Source organism: Vombatus ursinus, unplaced genomic scaffold (genome assembly GCF_900497805.2).
Source record: "Vombatus ursinus unplaced genomic scaffold, bare-nosed wombat genome assembly UNPS02014778.1, whole genome shotgun sequence".
NCBI lineage: Eukaryota > Metazoa > Chordata > Mammalia > Diprotodontia > Vombatidae > Vombatus > Vombatus ursinus.
This window is the reverse complement of record NW_020954556.1, coordinates 19,501,833-19,520,276: the sequence shown is the minus strand read 5'-3', so window position 1 is coordinate 19,520,276 and position 18,444 is coordinate 19,501,833. Positions and strand designations below refer to the sequence as shown.

General features: G+C 38.9%; 1 protein-coding gene across 1 annotated transcript in view; it reads right to left on the bottom strand.

Annotated features, from left to right (window-relative positions):
- Positions 1–18,444, bottom strand: part of ANTXR1 (ANTXR cell adhesion molecule 1) — a 319,441-nt gene that overhangs the window by 259,808 nt on the left and 41,189 nt on the right. The window contains exons 4-5 of the mRNA XM_027865523.1: positions 2,186–2,267; positions 1,586–1,619 (exon numbers count right to left, since the gene is read on the bottom strand). Of these exons, the coding sequence (XP_027721324.1) occupies positions 1,586–1,619; positions 2,186–2,267 (116 nt within the window). The remainder of the gene's footprint in view (positions 1–1,585; positions 1,620–2,185; positions 2,268–18,444) is intronic.

Below are 18,444 nucleotides of genomic sequence, written 5' to 3'. Positions count from 1 at the left end.
TAGTAGTAGTAGTAGTAGTAGTAGTAGTAGTAGTAGTAGTAGTAGTAATAATAATAATAATAATACTGTAGGGTATCTCTGCACTAACTGAATTAATTGACTGTAAAATATATAGGGCCTTGCAGCAGCTATCAAAACCCACGAGATGTTTCCAGAGATTTTCATCTATATAACATTAGTGTTAGTGGCTGGCTAGTATTGCTATGTGTCTGCATGTTGTAGTTTGGAATGAAATAATAAAAGGAAGGTGCTGGCCTAGATGATCCTAAGGTCCCTTACTTTACAATCCTATGAACTGAGTTGAAGAGGAAAGATTGATCACACCGTAGGTTCGCAAATGTTTTATTTCCAGAGCTCCTTTATACTTTTGAAACTTACCAGGGACTCCCTTGACTTTTCTTTATATGAGTTATATCTATTGATTTTACTGTAGTATAAATTAAAACTGAAAAAAATTAAAATGTCTTTTATTAATTCATTTAAAAGTAACAGAAACAAACCTATTATGTGTTAACATAACATGTTAACATTTTATGAAAAAAATTAATATTGTCTAAAATAAAAAATAGTAAGAAAAAGACATTATTTTCATAATAATTTTGCAAATCTAATATCTGCCTTGAAGGCAGCTGTATTCTCATATCTGCTTCTGCATTCAGTCTACTGAACTATGTTGCTTTGATTGAAGTACATAAGGAAAATCTGTTCTCACATTGACATGTAGTTAGAAAAGGGAGAAGTGCTTTAACACTAAGGCTAATAACATTGTAATATTATTATTATTATTATTTTGGTGAGGCAGTTGGGGTCAAGTGACTTGCCTAGGATCACACAGCTAGTGTCAAGTGTCTGAGGCCGGATTTGAATTCAGGTCCTCCTGACTCCAGGGCTGTTGCTCTATCCGCTGTACCACCTAGCTGCCCCATACATTGTAATATTAGTAGGAAAACAATTTTGACCTAGCAATCCCCCTGAAAGGGTTTCAGGGATGATACTTTGAGAGCTGCTGAAATAGACAATCCTATATCCCTGGAAGAAAGAATCTTCTCTATGGCTAAATTTTTATAGGAATAATCAGGCTGTGAAAGAGTTGCTCAGATAAATAATAAGTACTAAGCAATCCCTCCCTCTACTCCCCCCCCCATTTACAAAGTGCTTTGTATGCACACTCTAAAATAGTTGTTGTGCAAAAGTTTAATGCACATAAATCCTATTCCCTCTATGTAAAGGACAGATAGTATGCTGATAAAAAGATTTAGTGGCCAACTCTAGTCAGGGTAATTACACATGCAACAGATATCCAAGGCACACAAGTCTACTAAAGTATGCCTGAAAACAAGGCACAAAGCCAAATGGCAATTGCTTACTGTGATTGTTTGGGTTCTCTGCTACTTTTAAGGGAATTTTCCAATATGTGAACCAGCCAAATTGAACCAGTGTCTTTCATCCTCTTATATACCTCCCACCCTCTTTGTGGATGAAGTTTACATATATGAACCATGAATAAGGTTGAATATGTGCATGATACCAGTTTTTAGGAGCAAATAAAAAAATGAAAGTTGAGTAATTCATAATATCTTCTTACCTTGAATATTTTCATAATAAATCTGCTCATTGGCCTGAAATACATATGAATAGGATGATAAGAGAGAGATTCATGGTTTGCATTTCAAATGCAATACTTATGCACACAGCTCAGAATATGACTCTACAATCAGAATGGAGGCTCTTACATACCCAGAACTCATCCCATTATTAATCAGTGATGATGATCTGAGGCTACAATCACATTGGATTAATTATCTAGGTCATACTCTTCATGAACCTGGGATCCCTTTTTACTTATGCTGGAGTGAAGGACATTTTCTCATCAAATGAAGTTCCTTATTTTATCAACCTGTGAAGACATCCCTTTGGAGAAAAGGTGGGAATTCCCTGTGGGCTGTTACTGTCTGCCAAGATTGGCATTAACTAATGAGCTCTTCACCACCACTGTCAGATAGGCCAGAGATGTTGGATACCTCTGTTCAGTCTACAAGCTCCTAAGGCAAAACAAAATTGTCGTTGCTATTTCTTTGGTAGTTCTAAAAAGAATATGCCTTTTAATCCATCTGTCTTCTCTGGCTAGAATGTGTTATCCTGAAAATTCCATATGTTTATGTTTTATAATTATTCAAAAATTTACCCTTTGAAACCCTTCATTCATGTACGTGTCTCCTCCAGGCAGGACTTTTTGTAGCTCTTCTAAGCCTTGGCGAATCTGTTCTCTGAAAACCAAAAAGATACTGTGTAAGACTAATCAAGGAAATCTTTGCTTTTGAGGTTTGTCCTACTGGTGTTGGTAGTAATGCAAATGTCACAGATGGGTTGGTAGTGCTTTAATATGACTGTATTGGATGAATGTATATGCTAATTCCAACAGTGCCAAACTAATGTGTTTAGTGAGTCAGTCAATTAACAGTTATTAAGTGTTATTAAGTTATTAAATTAAATTAAAGAATTAAGTTATTAAGCCTACTATGTGTCAGACATTGTGCTAAGCTCTGGGGATACAAAAAGAGGCAAAAGAAAGACCTTACTCTCAAAGAGCTTACAATCTAAGAAAGAAGATGATAAGTAAACCAATAAGTACAAACAAGCTCTATACAGGATAAATAGGAGATAGTTAACAGAGGGAAGGCACTAGAATTAGGAAGGTTGGGAAAGTCTTCCAGTAGAAAATAGGATTTTAGCTGGGACTTAAAAGAAGCTAGGGAAACCAGTACATAAAGATGTTTGGGGGAAAAAAAGCATCCCTAGAAATCTATTAACCAGTCAGAACTGGCCTTCTTAGTGACAGCGTATGCTACAAAATGGGTAGCTAGGTAACACAGTGGATACAGTGCTGGGCCTGAAGTCAGGAAGACTCTTCTTCCTGAGTTCAAATCTGGCCTCAGACACTAGCTGTGTGTCCCTGGGCAAGTCACTTCACCCTGTTTGCCTCAGTTTCATCATCTGTAAAATGAGCTGAAGAAGTAAATGGCAAACCACTCCAGTATCTCTGCCAAGAAAACCCCAAGACAAAGTTCATGGGCACATAGAGTCAGACCCAGCTGAATGACTAAAAAACAAGTGATCACTCAGTTACTTCAGTAAATGAATGAATTCTTCTTATATCACTGGTTCCTATCATGGAAATTATTATTCACATGGAAGTGAATAAGTTGAATTAGAAAATATTTTTTAGTTAAAACTGGAAGTGTTGTGGTGAGATAGAAAGGAGTATAAGATGTTTTTGGCTACATAGCCTTCTTAGATGGGTAAAGAAGAGATCCTTGACAAATATTCCATTTTCCCATTGCCCAAAGAGTGCGTTGCAATTGGAATGCCTCCTCTAAACCTGTTCCAGCTGCTTGCACATGTGTTTTCCTAAAATCTGTGTTTCCCTGGTGCCAACACAAATAATGGTTAGGTGGGAAAATTACTTTTTACTTGGCCTTATTCCACTGATGCTGTTGTGTCTGGTGAGGTCATAAGCTGAGTTAAATGGTCCTAAGTCTGTATAAGTAAGCCCCATACAACTTCTAGTTAGTTCTCAATCAGATTGCATCTCTCAGCCCCTGATCACTGAGACACTACTCCTTCTTCAAAAATCCCAAAGAGCCCAGAAAAATAAATACATGATCTAACAGAAGCACTCCATAAGTCCAGTTGGACAATGGATTGTTGTGCTTTTAGTCAGAACTCACAGGACTTTTTTTTTTTTAAAGAATTAAGACATTTGGAGAAGAAAGTCTTAAAAATGTTGATAAGCTCCTGTTATCTTCATGGGAACTTGCTGAAGCTAAGTGGGGGTCATACAGTGAACAAAATTATCATTAAACAACCCTTCTACCATATTGCCTGGTATAATATGATATATGTATACATATATATGTATATACACATCATTAAGGATCACAAAGCACTTTTCTCACAATTTTCTTGTAAAGCCAGTAGAACACTAGTATTATAATTCCCATTTTGCAGATGAGAATACTAAGGTTCCAAAAAGAAAAGTGACTTGACTGAAGTCAAAAAGTGATGGACCCCTGACTTTATTCCAGATCTTCTGATTAGTTGGAAAAACCACTGGATTTGGAGGTTAAGAAAATGGGTTCAAATTTCAACTCAGTTGCTGTCCACCTGGAGAAGACCTTACAAGTCACTTTCTGAAATGTCTCCATTTTTCAGCTAAGCCACAAATAAATCTGTAAATCACAGAACCAGAATTAAAAAACAACTTCTCTGATTTTCCTCAATAATGATCCCCACCCCAGCTCCAGAACACAAAGAATACTTGGTTTTCAACTCTCTTTTGAACTTGTCACAGAGTTAGAATACTCTAGCTGTGTGACCCTAGACAGGTCATACATAGCCTCTCAGTGACCCAGGGAAATCTCTATGCCAATAAATTAGAGCTGGCTTACTAATCTGCATTGATGGAATAAATTTCCACTCCAAGAATTATCAAAACTGATGAAATCACAGGTTCACCACCATCCAAAATGTTTGAAAGAAATTACAATAGCTTCAGCAGAGAAATCTTAGATGCTTAGAGAGCTTTGCACCTGGATTAAGAAGGACAAGGGGTGTGGACCAAAGTAATAAAACTGCCCGGCCCTCATCACCCCTTCCCTGGACCAGTGTAATCACTTTCTAATCATCTCCCTGCTTCCAGTCTCTCCTCTCCAATACATCTACCTCACAGTTCTCAAAATGATATTCCTAAAAAGTAGTCAGATAACATCCCTTCCCTGGTCAGTAAGTTCAGGTGGTTCCCTACTCTATCTAGGATCAAATAGAAACTTCTCTATTTGGCATTTTAAGTCCTTCACAACCTAAATCCAACCTACCTTTCCCAGTCTATTCTATATTTCTCCCTTTATTGCACTCTGCAATCCATTCAAACTGGCCTTCTTCCTGTTTTTCATGAGCAGCATTTTCTCTTTCCTTTGCAAAGGCTAGTTTCCAGGCCTAGAATTTAGCCCCTCCCCACCTTTGCCTTTTAGAATTCCCAGTTTCCTTCAAAGCTCAACTCAAACACCACCTCTTAAATGAGATCTTTCCTGACCTCCTCCTATCCACCCAGCTGCTGCTGTCTCTTCCCCAAATTACCCCATATTAATTTTGTATGTGGGTACATGTTTTATCCACATAGAATTTAAGCCTTCTGAGGGCAGGAGCTATTTCACAACTAATGCTTGGCACAGTTCTTAACACATAGAAGGAGCTTAAAACATGGTTGTCGATTGGTTGCTATAGCCATGGGAATGAATAGAGATAGATAGTGATAGAAAAGCAACTGGACTCAGGTCCAGGGAATCCTGGCTGGGGTGCTTCTCAGAAGCTTTGATCAGAGGAAGATGAACTACAGCCAGAATACTGGAGGAATGAGAGAGAGAGAGAGAGAGAAAGAAAGAGAGAGACAGAGAAAGAGACAGAGAGAGACAGAGAGACAGAGAGAGAGAGAGAGACAGAGAGAGAGAGTGGAGGAGAGGAGAGGAGGGGAGAGGAGAGGAGGAGAGAGGAGAAGAAAGGGAAAAGGGGAAGGAAGAGGAAGGGAAGGAGAGAAGAGGGGAGGGGAAAAGAGGAGAGAAAAGGAGAGGAGGGGGAGGGGGGAGAGGATAGGAGGTGAGAGGAGAGGAAGAGGAGGAGAGGGGAGGGGAAAAGAGGAGAGGGGAGGAGAGAGAAAGACAAGCTGTAGTCTGTGGAGACATGGGTGGGGGTCCTAGGGCAATCTGATGACTCCAGACTTCCCCTGAAAAGTGTATTCTAGACTGCCCAAGAGTTAGTAGATATTCATCCTGGCCACCAAGGGAATGCTTATTGGGCACTGAGAACTAACTGACAGTTTCCTTACCCTATCCAAGGTCTCTACATCCCCTCATAAAGTTTTCTTTGGGAAATTTCTATCCTATTACCCCATCTGAGGCAATTGCACCCATTGGTTTATGAGGCAGAGAAGACTTTGATACTTTTATCCCTACCTTGTTTAGACTGCTTTGGTATATTAACTAAATGTCTTTGCTATCAGATTGGTATCTTCTACACAGTCTGATAGCAGGAACCATTTTATCGGATTGGGGTTGAAGCCATGACTTTCAGAATCATGTACTCAAAAGACTCCTCTGAATCGAAGAAAAATAGAAAAGGCCAATAGAGTCAGACATTTCAGAGACTTCCAGGTCCCCATGTTACATGCAATTTTGTATTGCATAAAGGCAATCACCACCCTTTCCACAGAGGGAGGGACTCTGCTATAATCTGAAGAGATCATGTGGAAAGTGGATAGGCTTATTCCACTTGGGCCCATAAGGCTGCACTAGGCCCAGTGGGTAAAAGTTGTAGAAAAGCAAAATTTTGCCTCCATACAAGGAAAAACATCCTAATAATTACTATCACAATGGAATGAGCTGACTTTGGAGGTAATGAGTTCTCCCGTAACTGAAGGTCTTCAAGTGGAAACAGAATAATACGTTAAGCCTACAATGCTAGTCACTGAAGATTTTTATCTCACTCAATGTTTCATAATATTGTTCTATACCCAATAGGTGCTTAATAATTATTTTCAAAATTCTGAATAAATAAAAAAACCCCAAAGGATGTATATAGGACATTTCCCCCAAATCTACATATACCTCTTCTTTATATTTTCTGCATAGGCCTTTTTAAATGTGTAATACTATCATTCTTTCCTCATAAGGAATGAATATTACTGCTTTCAAGTATTAAATATCTGAGTTATATTTTTCATTTCAGAAGGGTTTTTGAAGTTTGTCTTTTAGTGATGACCTGGCATAATCAATTTGCTCCAGCAAACAAGAGATGTGCTTGATATACAACATTTCCCCCAGTGACATTAGTAATAAAAGCAAACCCCAGGAAGAGCCCAAAAGATGGCTGAAGGTTGACAAAGAATAGCTTCTTGGATTTTGTCCAAAAACTCTTAACTCACAAGATTTCTAAACATTAAACAAGGCACCTAATCACACAAGCCCCTCTATGAAATGGCAGTAAATACATTTTTGAACTTGAGATATGAAAAATCTTTTCAAACCAATGATCTTAAAGGGTCATGATAATGAAATGCATAGTGTCATACTTCCACAGATGTTTTCTAGAAAAAAAAATCTGCAAAATGTTTTAAAAGACTTGTAGCACTCTCTCTGTTTCTGTCTGTCTCTCTTCCTCTCTCTCTGCTAAAAAGCAAAGCATTTGAGAAATTCCTGACTTGCTTTTTCGATGACTTCATCTTTCAGAAGGAAGGACAAATGAGGACAACTGTTAGTCTGGAACTGATTTTGACTAACAAAGAAAAACTCACTGATGAAGTAGAAAACCATCATGTACATTTTAGAGTTCATGACAGATAAGAAAAGGAATGCTTAACAGAGATTTACATGTATACTACCTATCATGAGAGCAGATTTTGGAAGGCTCATGGCTTAAGGCACTAAAAATATAAGCTCAGGAGGGATGAGAAGTTTTAATAAAGAATAATTATAAGCATGCAATGGTGGGGATCATGAGGATAAAAAAGGGACTTCATAATAATCAACAAGAATTAATCAAGCACCTCTTGTAAGTCAGGTGGGCATCAAGGTGGCACAGTGGATAGAGTGCTAGCCCTGGAATCAGGAGGACCCGAATTCAAATATGGCCTCAGAGACTTACCAGTTTGTGACCCTAGTTAAGTTGCTCAACCCTGTGTGCCTCAGTTTCCTCATCTGTAAAATGAGTTGGAGGAGGAAATGGCAAACCATCTAGTATCTTCACTAAGAAAGCCCCAAAATGGGGTCACAGAGTTGGACACAAATAATACACTAAATAACAAATAAGGCCAGTACTATGTTAGGTGCTGGGCCAAAAACGAAACATTCCCCATCTTCCAGGAGCTACCATGCTCCCCACTAAGTGTGTAACAGTAGAAAGAACACTGATCTTGGAGTCAGTCATTGCTTAATGTTTTTCAGTTGTGTCTGATTCTTCATGACCCCATTTAGGGTTTTCTTAGCAAAGATACTAGAGTGGTTTGCCATTTTCTTCTCCGGCTTCTTTTACAGATGAGGAAACTGAGGCAGGCAGGGTTATGTGACTTGCTCAGGGTCACACAGCTAGTAAGTGTCTGAGGCCAGATTGGAACTTTGGAAAAGGAGACTTCTTGACTCTAAGCCCATACTCTATTCACTGCACCACTAGCTGCCCTTTGGAGTCAGAGATGAGTTCAAATTCTGCTTCTTTCACCTGTTTACCTTTGGGCAAATCACTTAACCTCTCAAGGCCTCAGTTATCTGAAAAATGAGTGTAAGAATAGATGGCCGCCAGGATCCCCTAATATCTATATCCACGACCTTAATTCTTCTATTCGCTAGGTTAAACAACCCCAGTTGCTTAAACAGATAGTCACATGGCAAAGTCGCTAGTCTTCACCAGGGTCCCTAGACTTTTCCTAATACATACATCCCTGCCCCCCCTTTAGGAGTGGAAGGCCTCACTTCTCTGATCAGGGCTAATGGCTTTACCATAACCCTCAGTATGAAGTCCAGAAAGCCTCCTCCCTTGGGCATGGTACACACCCTTCCCCATACCCAGCTGCTATCTCTAAACTACCCAACCCCAATACGTCCATCTCAGGGGTCCTCCCCCAGCCCTCAGCTATGCCTTAAGGGATGTTCTGTCCCAGGAGGCCTGAAAGATGTGCCCTCCCCCAATAAAGCCATCATATTCACTGTCCCTTCATCCCCATATTACCCCTATTGTATAAGAGACTCAAGCCAGCAGAAGGGGGCAGAGTCAGTGAGGGTGACTGGATCATGAAATGATGGGGCAGAGCATACTAGGACAGGTGTGCCCCAGCCTCTCTGGCTGCTGCTCAGGCAGTACAGGCTTTTCACCTCTCTGGGCCTCAGTATCCCCAGGTTCTCGAGTATAAGGGTCTGACTTCTAATTTTACTTCTACTATCCTTTCTTACATCCACTATGAACTTCCTCAAATGCCTCCTGGGGTTGTGGAGGCATCTTCCCATTCTACCTTCACATTCCATGGACTCTGATCCAGTGACTGTACCCTTTCTTTCCTATGACACTTCATCTCAACTGATGACTTTTCACCAGTTGTCCTTCCAGGACTGGCTGGCCCTCCTCACTTCTGCTTCCTGGCTTCCTTCAAGTCTCAACTAAAATCCCACCTTCTACATGAAGCCTTTTCTGATCCCCTTAAATGCTAGCCCGTTCCCTCTGATACCATTCACCATTTATCCTGTTGTATCTTGCTTATATGTAGGTCTTTGCGGGTTTTCTCCTTCATTACGCTGTGAGGTCCTTCAGAGCAGGGACTCTATTTTTGGCCTTTGTTTGTCTCACCCATGCTTAACACAGGGTCTGGAGCATAGTAGGTTGTTTGTTGTTCAGTTGGGTCTGACTCTTCATGACCCAATTTTGTGGTTTTCTTGGCAAAGATACTACAGTGCCTTGTCATTTCCTTCTCCGGCTCATGTTACAGATGAGCAAACTGAGGAAAACAGGGCTAAGTGGCTAGCCCATGGTCACACAGCTTATAAGTGTATGAGGTCAGATTTGAACTCATGAAAATAAGTCTTCCTGATTCCAAGTCCAGCGCTCTAGCCACCATGCCACCTGGCTGCCCAGCATAGTAGGTATGTGCTTAATAAATATGTGCTTATTTGACTTGACTATGAGGGGGCCCTAAGCTGCTGGAGGGTGCTGATAGTGATGGGACCCACACAGAAGAGGTTTGTGTATCGGTTCTTTGAGGACCAGCCATGCTGAAGGCTGAGGGCTCCTCACCAGAAGTTTGACCACCAAGGGATGGTTTTTATTCACTGAGAGAGGTATCAAGGGATAGGTCTCTCTCTGTCTGCCTGTCTCTGTCTCTGTCTCTGTCTCTGTGTCTTTCTGTTTCTCTCTCTGTCTCTCTCTATCTCTCTGTCTCTCTGTCTCTGTCTCTCTGTCTTTCTCTCCCTCTCTCTCCACCCTCCCCCAGAAGCTTATAAAAGCATCTACAAGGACTTGGAGAGCAGTGATCTGGATCCTTTAACAAGACCACACTGAGAGTATCAACAATCAGGAAATCCTGAACCTTTCTCATGTACTGAAGTATTTGTCTTGTCAAGGGGGATGCTCTTTTAGATTCAGTAGGGTAGAATGAAAATAAGCGCAAAGATAGCTAAGAAGAAAGCACCTGGCTGCCCCTTGTGAGTTCCAGCTCCCCTTGCCCCCCACATCTCAAAAGACTGAAAGTATGTGGGCACCAGATTGCTGGGTGGTCATGGGGTGCCTCTAAGCAGCTGTGGTGAATAGGGCAGTTGCCAGAAGATGGGAGGTAGCTAAACTGAATCTTTTTAAAGAGGAAGAAGGGTTTTTTGAGGGCTAGAATGGTGAGTTTGACTTATATTCCTGGCAAAAATCCAGAATGTATTTTTTTTAAGTTTGTGAAGTAAAGCAGTGATCAAAATAATCCAGCATGCGCTCATTAAGGATAAGCCCAAATAATCTAACCTAATTTCAATTCTTTTTTTGACAAAATGATTTGGTGTAATTACTAATTACTATATAAGGAGTGCTATAGATAAGAGTTTACCCAGATTTCAGCAGGATTGTCACCGAATTTCTACTCTCTGCTCTTGGCTTTTTTTGTTTGTTTGTTTGTTTGTTTTAAAACAATAGCTCAGTTACAAAGAGCACTTTATTTATTCTCGACTATTTTTAAGTACAGAACCCTGGACAGAGGTATAGCTTGCTGGAGGCAAGAGAAAGGAATTGAACAGCTTTAGTGATATTAAATAAATTAGATTATGGACTAATAGATTTAGAGTTGGAAGAGCCATACAAAGTGTTCTAGTAAAATTCATTTCCAGTAGAATTTTCCCATTTATTTTATGGGTGAGGAAAATTAGGCCAAGTGAAGCTAAATGACCAGAGTAATATAGGTAGTAAATACCACAGGCTGGATTTGAAATCAATTCCTCTAAATCTATATCCACCTCGAGCTATGCTGTCTGTTTTCCAGGAAATTAAATACATGGTTGGGAGACACTTTGATAAACATGGATGAGGTAATTATAAAACCACAAAAAAAATTCTCTGAATCTCTCTACTTATAGATGGGATAGTTGTGGGCCAGATAATGATAAATAGAGGTAGTTTTAAAGTGGTTGAAAAACTAGACTAGAATGGTGATTAAGATGAATATAAACATGGAAGAACATTTTTAGGGGATGTTATAAGACTCTGATCTGGAGCCTGTTCTGTAGAATGTTTTTATCAATTGTGTGAAGATGTTCGCTAACTTGTGACATTAGGCTAGAAGAATAGCTAATTCTTTTGAAGACAGTTAGGATTAAAAAATATTGAAAAGATGGAACAGAAGATCAAAATTCAATTAGATGAAATTTAAAAAACTAAGTATGAAATGTAACATTTAGATTCAAAAAATAAACTATATGAATATAAGATGGGGGAGACATGACTAGACAAAAGTTTGTTTAAAAAAGATCTGGAGATTTTAATGGAATAAAAGTTTAATAAATCACTTGTATTATATAGATGCCATAAAAACTTAGACGATATTAGGTTGCATTTTCAACATATAATAAAACAGGTAGGTGGAACAGTGGATAGACTGGATAGAGTGGATAGAATACTAAATCTGGAGTCAGGAAGACCCGAGATCAAATTCTGTCTCAGACACCTACTAGCTGTTTGACCCTAAGCAAGTCACTAAACCTCTTTCTGCCTCAATTTCCTCACCTGTAAAATGGGGATAATAATAGCACCTACCGCCCAGAGTGGTTGTGAGGATAAAATGTGTAAACTATAAGATGTTTTGCAAATCTTAAAGCACTATATAAATCTAGCTATTATTATTGCTATTATTATTATTATTTCTGTAAAGAAAGACATTAGAATTCTACCATCAGACCACATCTGGAGTTTGGCCCTAGGCATCACAGTTTTGGAAGCATATTGATAAACTGCAATGTGTTCACAGGTTGTACATGAGAAATCACAACACATGAAGAAGAGTTGAAGAAATTAGAGATTTTTGAACCAGAAAAGCAAAGCCTCAGTGGAGCATAATGATGTTCTTCAAATATTTAAGGAGTAGTCATATGACAGAAAACTTAAATTTATTATGTTTGGCTACAGAGGTCAAAACAACAACCAAAGTTTCAGGGAGTTACAGGGAGATAGATTTAATCTTAATAGAAGAAAGAGGTCTCTAACAATTAGAGCTGTCCAAAAATGAAATGTGCTGAATCCATAATGAATCATTTATCACTTGAGGTCATAGGATCATAGATTAAGAGCTAGAAGGGAAATTAGAGGTCATTGAATATAATCTCCTTCATTTAGGTCTTCATGAAAAGATTAGATGACCATACATGAAGTACGTTATAGAGGAAATTTTGTCCTTCAAGCAAGAGTTGGACCAAATGACCTGTCAAGCCTTTCAGTGCTAAAATTTTTATAATTCTGCAATTAAAACTTGTAGAAAATGCCCAGAAAGCTTATAAGAGCTTCCTCCTGAGTACTCAGAAGGTTTGATGAAATGACTCTTGAGAATCTTCATGCATTCCACATTCAGACTCAGGGCACTGAACTAAGTCTGCATGGGTTTACTTTTTTGAGTATTCATGCTTTCTATATAACTTTAGTAAATTCTGGGGACAAGGGACCAGACCTCACGTGGCAATCACACTCAGTAATAAGTGAGTAGACTTTGCCTCCCTACACGTTAGAAGGGAGATTGAGTTGGAGTACCAATTAAGACCAATCCTTCTTGGAAGTTTGGCTGCCCTGCCTTATGGAAAGGGTACCCTTGACTGAGCCCCCTGAACCCCCTCTTTGACATACCTTTTAGGTCTAATTCACTAGGAAAGAAGTATCCTTACTTAAATATCTTTGTAAGCTTAAGAGTTCTCATAAACTTATTAATTTTTCTCTCAACCATATATGAGTGGAGTCTTTTGTACAGTGGTTTCATGGCTACCAGAAACATTGGCCCCAGAAGAATGATACCTCACATTTGTATAGCATTCTTTGAGTCTGATATCAAGGAGTGGTTGATCTGCATCGGTGCAGGACATTTCCACATCACTTAAATGAGGGAGGCTGCATGATGGAATGAAAGGATCAGGGTTAAATCCCACCTCTGCCACTTAACATTTATGTGTCCTTGGGTAAGTCTGAACCTTTCTAAGCTTCCATATCTTCATCTGTATAACAGGGATTTGGACTGGATCTCGAAGATCCCTTTAAGCTCTAAACATATGATGCTATGGTTCAGTACATGGTACCATTAGGTCATAAGCAAATAAATGAGATGCATAAAGCACTTTACTTACAACAGCCCTGGGAGTTAGGTGCTGTTATTATTGACATTTTACATAGGAGGAAATTGAGGCAGAGAGAGGTTACGTTACTTGTCTATGGTCACACTGCTAGTAAGTGTCTGAGGCAGGCTTTGAACCAAGTTGTCCTGACACCAAGTCCAACATTTTCTCCATTGTTTTATATTTGAGAGGTTAATAGACAAGGAAGTCAATGGAAGGAAATAAAAGCATCAGGAGGCCTTCTGGGAAGAAGACCAAAAGTCTTTTGGATGAGAAAGCTCAACTATGGTTGCATGCCCAGAATCCTTCACAGAAAGAAAATGGAATTACCAGGTGGGAGTGGAATGGAATTACCTACTGATTCTGTACTTATGTGTAACTGCATTTATGTTTTTGCTTTTTAAAAAATTTCCAACACTTAGCACAGTGTCTGGTATGTAGTAGGTACTTAATAAATGCTTGTTGACTGACTAATTCTGTACTGGTAATTTTATAACTGGATTGGGGAAGGGGAAGAGAAAAGGTGGTCCTAGATAAGGATAAAAACCCTGGCCCTTGTAACTTTGTATTTATATAACAATGTTGTAGGTTGTATATTCTTACTGATGCTTTTAACTGCTAGTAAACACTTTGAAAGACCCACTTCTTGCTTGGATCTGTGATTGGAATAGAGAATATCCTTTGGTCAGGGCATAGGGTGATAGTTTATGAGAGAAAAAAGAGGCAAGTATAGAAGAGGGATGCATTTACTCATGTATATACTAGGCAAAACCCTAGCATTTATTCAGAGGTTGTATGATATGGTAGCTATGTAATATAATTTGTGTCCTTAGACCTGTGCAACAGAGCCCAGTGGGGATAATGAATGGCAAGATCTCTGGGCTTCAGAGTCAGAATACCTGAGTTTGGCTACCAGTTCTGCTATTTACTAGCTATATACCCTTATCTTTTAACCTTCAAGGACCAAAAGTTTCTAAAATGTGTGAACTGAGGCCCTCCTTTGGATCATCTGAAGGATGAGATCATCTTTTTCAACTCTAGGCCTTGAGATCCTATAAGCACTAAGCTGAGAAGCAGGAGATCAGGGTTCTAATCTACCTCAGCCATTAGCTAGCTATGGGACAGTGGGCATGTTGTTTCTTGATTCAAGGCCTCTGTTTCCCCATTTGTAAAATAATGTTTGGACTAGTTCAGTTTCAGCAACCATGTGTTAAAACGACTTCTATTTGCTGAGCACTTTGCTTGGCACTTAGGGAGACAAAAAGATGGCCTCTAAGGTCCCTTCCATCTCTATGGTTCTACAATCCACAGTTAATTTCAACATAGGAAGTTAAGAGAAAACACTACAAGAAGAACAATTTAAAAAGAAATGATTTAATAAACATTGCTTTCGGTGGAATTGCTTTCAGTGGAAACATTCATACCCTAGAAAGTAATTTAATGATTATGTTTATACAACAGCAATTAAACTTTTAATAATCCTAGGAGGTGGATTACTGCTTCTCCTTCCTTTGGATTTACTTGTTTGTAACATAATTCTTTGCCTATTAACCCTCAAATATAAAAGAAACAGGAGAAAAAATAAAACTAGAATTCATCAGCTTTAGGTATTTATTTTATAATATATAATTATATATACACATACTATATATAGTATATTACATATATTATACTTTATATATTATGTATATAATATATAATAAATAATATTGTATTATATGCATTATATACATACATATATACATATATGTATGTATGTGTGTATACGTGTGTGTGTGTATGTGTGTGTGTGTGTGTATGTTAGGACAACTGGAGATGGCCCAGGATGCAATATGAGATCTTGGCCTTTTTAAGCTAAGGTCTTTAACAGATCTCAGTTTGACTGAGGCAATGCCCATTCAATGATTAAGGCTAGGTAAGAAATGAGGCAGAGAATGGCCTGGGACCTGATGAGTCTGGAGGAGAAAGTGAGGCTGGTGACTTTGCACAGCCCTCCCTCACTTAAATCTAATTCACTTGTAAGTCATGGTATCACCTCCTTGATGTCATGATCCTCTTTGAGAATGAAGGACAAACAACAACAATAATATATGTCTTCTTTAAGCCTGTTTCACTGTGTCCAAAATGAAGGTAGGTAGAGTTGATAATCCACCTAGTTTACAGCTGCAGTGAGGATCAAAAGAAATAATGGACATGAAAGCACTTTGAGAAAAGCATTATACTAATAGATGTGAGGTGGTTAGGTTTAAATTTGGCTGCAAACACTTACTAGCTGTGTGATCCTGGCCAAGTTATTTAATGTCTGTCTGCCTCAGTTTCTTCAACTGCAAATAAAATGGGGATAATACATCCCAGGGCTATCGTGAGGATCAAATGAGATAATATATGTAAACCACAGTGTCTGGAACATAGTAGGTGCTTAATAAATGCTTGTTTTCTTCCTTCCTTCCAGTGGAAGATAAAATTGTATCCTTGCATCTCTACTTTGGAAAAGCTTAAAGATGTGATATAGCAGAACTATTAAAGGATTTAGACTCAGAGGGCCTGGGTTCAAGTCCCAGCTATGTTTCCCATTAGCTTTGTAACAGTGGGCAAATTATTTCACTTCTCTCATCTTCAGTTCCAGCTATGAAATGGTGATACTATTTGTACCATCTACTTCATAGGGTCATACTGGGGTAAGTACTTTGAAAAGATTAAAGCCTTATCAATATGAACTATTATAATTGTTATGTAAAGTGAGTTATTATTAAAAGTCCCACCTGTTTCTCATAGTAAGCCCATCCAAGAAACACTTTCTAGTAGGAGAGTCCCTGTATAAAGCTTATTAATGGACTGGTAAAATTTTAGAATATTTCACTGAACATAAGAGTCCTTTATAAACTTGTCTCCATTTCATTTGCCAGGATAGTCAGTTTCTTGATTCTGAAACCCCTGTGGACTTTGGCAAATAATTTCTGGATGTCATTGGACTATTATCCAGCCCAGAATCAATCAGCAGAATAGAGTAAAGTAGTATCTCTTAGTGTAAGAGCCTGGGAATAGTGAAGCAAAGGCATGGTGAACCATTCTAAGTGGTTTCCAAGGACAACAGTTCTACTAGCTTGGCAAACTCAAATGGGTCAGGAATCTCATCGTCTGACCTGTGGATGGACTTTGTAACTCTTATCCTCTCAGGGATCCTATGCATCTAACATTTAAAAATACTTGTTGGTGATTAATGGGTTTTGTTGCTTTGCCAAACTCCTGCTGTGTGTGGATAGAGTGGAATGAACTAGAAGCAATTAGTTGAAAAGCTTGGTTGAGGGTTGGACCAGGGGGCAGGGGATGAGGGAATACTCTTCAGCATTCAACCCCCAGGATTCCCACAGAATAGGCATTCATGCAGAAACAGAAATCAGATGAGACCTGTAGTGCTGTGTATAGATGGAATATCCTGCTCGAAGTATTGGAGAGACATTGATTTAATGGAGTCTTACGGTAATGCATTTCTTTCGATTATTCCCTATTCTATGGAAAGCATCTAATTGTAGGAGGGGGCCATCTTTAGCCATCCTGATCTATATCTTGCCACTGGATTCAGATGGCTCAGGAAGAGAAAGTGAGGCTGGTGATTTTGCACAGCCCTGCCTCACTTAAATCTAATTCACTCGCAAGTCGTGGCATCACCTCCCTGATGTTATGGTCCTCTTCAAGAATGAAGTCCAAACAACAATAAGCGTAAGAGGAAAAAATAAAACCCTCAACTAAGAGTCAGAAGGTCCGGATTCTTAGCAATGTGGTCTGGAAAAAGAGTATGGTGGGGAAAGTACTAAAATGGGAAGGCCTGGGTTTCCATGTGATCTTACCTCACTTATCAAATGGAAATGATACCTGCTTTCTTCTACCCAATAGTATTATTGTGAAGAATAAAGAATCCCAAAACCTCAGTCTTGGAGAAGACCTCAGAGATCATCTTATTCAACCCTTATCTGAACATCACTGAGAAGTAGTCACTTAGTCTTTGCAATAAAACCTCCAGGAATGGTGACCTCATTACCTCCTAAGACTGCTCATTGGTTTTTGGGATAACTCTAATTATTAGAACAACTGTCCTTACCTTTGGCTGAAATCCTTCTTTCTACAACTCCTACCTCTTGCTCCGAATTCTAACTTCTGTGGTCAAGGAGGAGAAGTTTCATTCTTATCCATGTGATAACTTTTCATATATGTGCCTCTAAGTCTTTATTTTCTCCTGGATAATCATCTTCTGAACCTGATCCTAATCCTCATTAGCAATCCTCATCTGGCACCCAGTGCTGAATAAAGTATACTAGTTGTTGTCAGAGAAGGGCAGAGTAAGGCAGGACTGTCATCTCTCTGGTTTTGGTGGATAAATGTTTTAATGTATGTTAAGATTGCATTAACTTCACTTTTTGGCTGCCAGGGCATACTGTTGACTTACATAGAGCTATTGGTCTACTAAGTATTTTTCACATGAATTATTACTTAATTATGCTTCCCCTTCCCATCATGTACTTTTGAAGTTGACTTTTTGGACACATAAAAAAGGCCTCAGAGATTGTCTAATACAAGATACTCCAATACTTCAAGGACACACGATTTCATCAGTGTAGATATAATTATATTCCTTCCACAGATGCAGATTGTCACCCCTGCATGCCTTAACTGATAATTTTGTTAGTTGCAGTAATGAAAATTTCATCACTTGTGACAAACCTGGTGATGATCTCTCTGTACTTGGCTAGATTGGTTCTGGGATAATAGACTCATTCCATCACTAAACTCATACTTAAAGTTCTTACATCTGGGTAGGACCTGTCAAAACTTTAATTCCATCAGCACAGACATCAAAACTCAGGGTCATCTCCATGCAATGATGAGACATCAGAGTAGGACTTTAGGGAAAACTGGTCTAAACCATTCAAAGGACTTTGAAATGTTCCATATAAATACTGCTCATGTTCTCATTGGTAATATGCCATAATATTGTCCTATGATTTGTATAAATATTTAATCTTTCTGAGCTTGTGATCTTCAAACTGGGAGGCTATAATTGATTTTAAAA